Source organism: Centruroides sculpturatus, unplaced genomic scaffold, assembly GCF_000671375.1.
Source record: "Centruroides sculpturatus isolate CEXI.00-Female unplaced genomic scaffold, Cexi_2.0 scaffold1110, whole genome shotgun sequence".
NCBI classification, from domain to species: domain Eukaryota; kingdom Metazoa; phylum Arthropoda; class Arachnida; order Scorpiones; family Buthidae; genus Centruroides; species Centruroides sculpturatus.
In genome coordinates, this window is record NW_019385394.1 from 280,594 (window position 1) to 286,593 (window position 6,000).

The 6,000-nt window shown below is 46.5% G+C and overlaps 1 protein-coding gene across 1 annotated transcript; it reads left to right on the top strand.

The window, feature by feature from the left end:
- The first annotated feature begins 4,757 nt into the window (after window positions 1-4,757).
- Window positions 4,758-5,733, top strand: LOC111638482 (probable RNA-binding protein 46). The gene has a single exon (XM_023384205.1). The coding sequence runs from the start codon at window positions 4,840-4,842 to the stop codon at window positions 5,731-5,733; it is 894 nt and encodes a 297-aa protein (XP_023239973.1). The 5' UTR covers window positions 4,758-4,839.
- The last annotated feature ends 267 nt before the right edge of the window (window positions 5,734-6,000 follow it).

Consider the following 6,000-nt stretch of genomic DNA (forward strand, 5'->3'; position numbering starts at 1 on the left):
ATTATTATTTGATAAGTATATTATATAAAAACACGCGCGTATTCGAATGCGGCGTTGTATCAAAATTTCAAAGGAATTCTCGTAGCCCGACTAAAATGTGGATACCGAAGGTTCGTTTACACTAAAGTAAAATAAATAAGCGTAAAAAGAAAACCCATTGTTTATTCTTTATCGGCAAAAGTTCTAATCTCGCGCGATTTCTTGGGTTAAAGTTACGATTTACGTATCCGTTGTGGTAAAAATTTCTATTCGCTTCTTTCCCGAGATTTCGAATATTCGAGTACAAAGTAGCCTGTTTCCACTTATTTCTAGTTAAATAATAAAGAGATTAGGGAATTAGGGACACGAACAAAACCCTGCGAGGCTAGGGACCGAACCCACCTCTAGCCCAGTACCAGGGACCGATTTCTTAGTAATATTAGAAGTAATAAAGGCAGAAATTTTTCCGGTCGAACGACAATGACCGAAAAGTTGTAAATTCCCGCGGACACCCGGTTCTAAAACGAATTACCGTAGTTAGAAAACAAACGACGGACCATCTATTAAGTCGAACGTATTTAGATTCTTACAGCCGCGGCGAGAAAAGTTTAAAATTTACGACCGTCCCGTCCGGAGTTTCTCGGGTCCTAGGGCTTATGGAAGTCCAACGGGGCCCCAATTTTTGTTAGATTAAGAATCTTTATATTGGAGTTTAAATTCATTTTTGATAACATCAAAATCGAAGTCGAAATATATTTATTTACGAAAAGATGTCGAATGACAAACTTTATAGTTTATCTTATTTAAAAAACGCGAGAAATAAATATTTACGTCGATTAATTACCGACCAATTATCTCACATCGATTACAATAAAACAAATAATACTATAAATTATAATTATTATTGTATTACGAATATTAACTAATTTTTCCTATACCGCCAGCGCTCGTTGTTAACGATAAAAGTATTAAAAATTTACGATAATAATTCAATTTTTGTGGGCCCCGGGGCTTAAGCCCTATTAGCGCCTCCTTTGAGGTATACTAGCGACGCGACAAAAGAGGCATTAGACGTTAACCATTATCGGCCGCCGCACACCTACCGGGACCACCTACGTACCATTTATACCCGAAAGACATTGGAATGTTTATAGTTTTCTAAAGTTTATAATACCTTTGTTTTTCTAAACGGGAGAGGTTTTTCTCGGTTTGCCGAATTTCGTCCATGGGAAGAACGACAAGAATGATTTATTCGCTATTAATCGCCAGCTGATTTACGTACCGACGTTTTCTCCGTATTAGAGTTATCCGACATTTAAGTAACTAGCGGAAGAGCCCGGCGAAAAAATAACAACGGCGCAGATTAAGATTATTAGATTATTTCGTACTTGTAACCTTTCTATTATATTATAGTATTTGGTTTACATTTACAAAGGCCGTCTTACCTAAGAGTTTATTATACCGAGTGCCCAATTTAAAAAATTTGTGTACGGTAGAAGAATAAATATTTTTAAAATGTGTTAGATCGGTCACTCGGCGCGATAAACCGTTGCGTAAATCAAACACTATAAGAAACATTAAAACGAAAACCGTATAAAGAGTTTGGATATTTCGGCCTATCGACGTCGGAGGGTACGAAATGGCGCACTTTCGACGGTCGAGTAGACACCGATCGAAAATATATCTTAAATTTTACACATATCGTAATATTTCCTAATGGTAACTTTAAGAAATTGTACCGTCGGCGGTCGAGTATCGAACGGTAACCGCCAACGGACAGACGATTTAAACTCGGCATCCCGGAAAACTACTTTATGGTATTTTGTACCCGGCCCGGTAACTTTGTATTACGTAATTTTCCTATTCCAATGCCACCGTATTGCCGGTCCGATAGAAAGAAGGGATGGAAGTAATTCGGCGGAAGGCATTCGTCTCTTCCCGGAAGAGAGGACGGTCGACGACTACCAATTAATACCGGTCTACTACTAATATTTGAAGAGTGATCCGCGTTCGAAGGGTGGCCATGGCTAACCTTAACGTCGGACGACTCGTTCGAATAAAAAAATCTTGTAAAAATGCTGGAATAATTCCTTTCTGCCGCGATAATTTTTGGCAACGGACCGTATAAATTACGCGAGAAGTTTGTTCTCGTAAACATTGCGTTTACGGAAAAATTATTGGGCCGCAATTTGAAAAAAACTGTAGACGTAAATTCGCGCTGTCGAGAAAAATCGAGACCACGCGTGGCGGGAGGCCGGATTAACCGTATACGAACTTCCGCTACAAACCGGAAGTCGCGTTACTTCGACCGAAAATTTTCCCTTAAATGCAGTTAGATAACGGGCGCGACTCCGTACTTAACGGGAACGGTGTAACGTACGGGGGAGAGACGACGCTAAAGGAATCCAGAACGTCGTGACGAAAAATTGTAGCCCGGCGTGGCGACCAATAATAACCGGCGATAATCGCCGGTTAGAATTAGTCCGGTTTATTCGGTTACGGCCGCGCGACACTGTCGAGGAGGGACGCGTGCCGGGAAGACTTACGGGACGACGTACCGTACCCTATTTAGGCGTTACTAACGCCGAGAAAACCCGGAAAATTGCGCGTTGGTCGCGCCCCAATCGACTAACTTCCGGTGTTCGGTGGTTTTATCCACTCGGCTTCCGGAGGGCGCTTATTAAAATTGAGAAAGTACCGTTCGGAAATGAAAAACCCGCGTCGTTAGATGTGAAAGATTAAATACTTGGGGCTTTACTCCGGGTAGCGCTTTCCATTCCGCGCCAGCCGGGGGTATACGCTACCGTCTCGGTAACGATTTAGCGCGAAATAGGCTGGCTATATCGTAATCGCAGTAATTAAGTTAATGTAACGTAACGTATATATTTTTTAAATTGTCTTTTTTTTGTAAGAATTATACTTACTTTATTATTTTGTTAAATTTTTTCCAATAGATGGCGCTACGTGTAAATCGGACGTAGCTAGAAATAATTGATTTACAGAAATCCGACCGATGTTTTGGGGCGGGACGTAGACATTATCCGAGTTGGAAGTACGTAACTGCCGAGTTTCGTAGCGATCGGTCGAACGATTTGGGAGTGTACAGCGAACAAACAAACATCCTCATTTATATACGAATAGATAATACGATCGTTAAATACGCTTTAATTCTTCGCATCTAATAACGGAAGTAGCCGGTCATTACAGTATATTAATGGTATATACATACTACGATACTAGACTAGCGACGTGTCCCGAAATCCGGACGAAAATTCCGCCACTAATCAAATATCGAGACGAAATGGAAAAACTTTTTTTAGAAGGCGCCCGCGACTGGGTTTCGCCTTCCGGAGGACGGCTCGTAATTTTAAGGCATTTGTCGGCTTGGCCAGAGACGAAACGCTCGTATGTACAGTTGGTGTTAGTTTACGCAATACGATCCGAGAGACGGTCGACGCGTTGGATAAGCGGCATCTTTCGGTTTCCTTTTTCTTTTTTACTAGCGGCGAAAATAATCCTTTCGTGTTTATACGCCGTTACCCGCTGTACATAGCCGTTTGCGCGTTAGGTTACAAAGTACGTTTCTATTTATCGAGACGTTTAGAAGAAACAACTATGGTTTCGAACATTTCTAGCTTTTCCCTGTCGTTAATTCCTGTTTTTAAGAAAGTTTCGTCGCTTTCTCGACCACAAAAACGTTTAAGCGGAAAAATTCTCGACCGTAGATCGGACATTTTCTACTCTATATTTGCGACGTCGAAACCCGTAAATCTTCGCATCGTTAACGCTTCCGTACCCAATCGCGCTCGGGAAAACCAAACGTTTTCGGTTTCCGTCGGTAAATGTTCGAGGTTTTCGACTAAATCCTAGTCGGGGCGCATCCGAGGAGGGTGATTACCGTCCCGCGACATTCCCTCCGCGCCAAATTATAAGTTTATATACTTCAATTCTGAGGTAATCGAGTAACCTTCTCGAAAACCGACGCGGCCTCTCCAATATGCCGCGGGTGGCACCCGTATTCTCAAAGGCCTATAGATACGTCGCCGCTAAAGCGTTCGAAAGATGGCGTCGAATGTTTGCCGACTAAAGTTCTACGCGGCGTTTACGTCGCTGAAATTGCGGCCTAAATTTCGGATCGCGTCGTTGGCGTTCCGTCCTTCGTTTAGGATCCGGAAACGCCTGGCACTCGATAAGCCGAAAGCGGCGTGGGAAGACGCGTTCCGGCAAAGAAATTATCGAATTCGACGAAATAACCCCGCGACTTTTTATAAAAAGCCGTAGCAGTTGCCTGGAGGCGTTAAGTCGCTAATTTCTATCTGTTGGAAAACGCGCGATCTATACATTTCCCGCTATTCCTAGTCCCTTCCGGGCCGTTTGACCCAACTGGCTAACGGTGGAAAATTTTCGGCCTTTGGCATAAGACGTATATAGCGGCCAGTTTCTGGTAAGAAGCCCTCTCGGGGACGGCCCCGAGCAACCGGCCTCCGCGTTTGCCCGGTATTATCCGATTAAATCCAAGCGGGAGGAGAGACTTTTTCTATTCTTCCAGATAAGTTAGGAATTAGTTATCACCATATTCGAATAACCGGGAGAATTTCCGATCTAGCGCCCGGCAACAATAATTTCGCTTCTCCCTCGGGGATTCGATTAATCGATCGAAGCGCCGCGACGAATTTTTAAAAATATAAATATATATTAATTTTCTCGTCGGAAAGCGAAGGGCGCCCCTCGACGGCCCGGGACGCGCGCTGCCGTCCGTCCGACCAATGGCGAAAGTCCAACGTCCGGAAGGCCGACCAATGAGGAGGGGCGACGGTTACGGGATCGAGCGGTACGCCGGCATCGAAGTCACTCGAGAGTATGGCGCAACAGGTTTCGACGGTGGATCCTCCGAAGAGCAAGGAGGCCGCTCTTCTGGCCCTCATGGACAGGACCGGGTATAATATAGTTCAAGAGAACGGACAGCGGAAATTCGGGCCTCCTCCCGACTGGAACGGGCGCCCCCCACCCAAGGGCAGCGAAGTGTTCGTGGGCAAAATCCCTCGCGACCTGTACGAAGACGAGTTGGTGCCCGTCTTCGAAAAGATGGGGCGCATATACGAAATTCGTCTGATGATGGATTTCAGCGGAAGCAACCGGGGCTACGGTTTCGTCATGTACACCGGGCCGGCCGAGGCCAAGAGGGCCGTCAGGGAACTGGACAATTTCGAGATTCGCAAGGGTCGCTTCATCGGGGTGTGCAAGTCGGTAGACAACTGCCGACTGTTCGTGGGCGGAATCCCCAAAAACAAGACCAAGGAGGAGATTCTGACGGAGATGAGGAAGGTGACCGAGGGGGTGGTCGACGTCATCCTGTACAGCAGCGTGACCGACAAGTCCAAGAACCGCGGATTCGCCTTCGTGGAGTACGAGAACCACCGAGCCGCCGCCATGGCCAGGAGGAAGCTCATCCCCGGCAAGATCCAGTTATGGGGCCACGAGATCGCCGTGGATTGGGCCGAGCCCGAACCGGAGGTGGACGAGGAAACCATGTCCAAAGTAAGTCCCTTTCCGCCAAATTTCTCACTTCCGCGGATTAACGGCGGCTCTCGGCCGTCCCGAGATAATTCCGAGTCTTCCGGCGGTTTTCCGCCTTCCTTCCGGTGGTTGCGCACGTGCGACGACGGGAGGTGTCGGAAAGCCGGCGCGCGCGGGAACGGAGATTCGCTCTCCTCCCGAAACGAGCCTCGACCTTATCGGTGGCGCGAGAGATAAGAACTCGGTCCACCCCTTTAGGATAAGAGACGGGCGGACTTCGATTCCGCCGATAATTCGGGCGGTTGCCTCCGTGGCCGAATTTCGTAACCGACCGTAACTTCCGGTTTTGGACGGGGACGATTCGAACCCTCCGCCCGTCCGACGTCGGAGGTGGTTTAACTGGGTCAATTTTAACCGCAACGAAAGAAATTCGTTTCGATTGCAGAGACGGCCGATCGGTAGCCGAGCGCGAGTCGCGAGTGAACTCGGCGGCACCCGGAACCA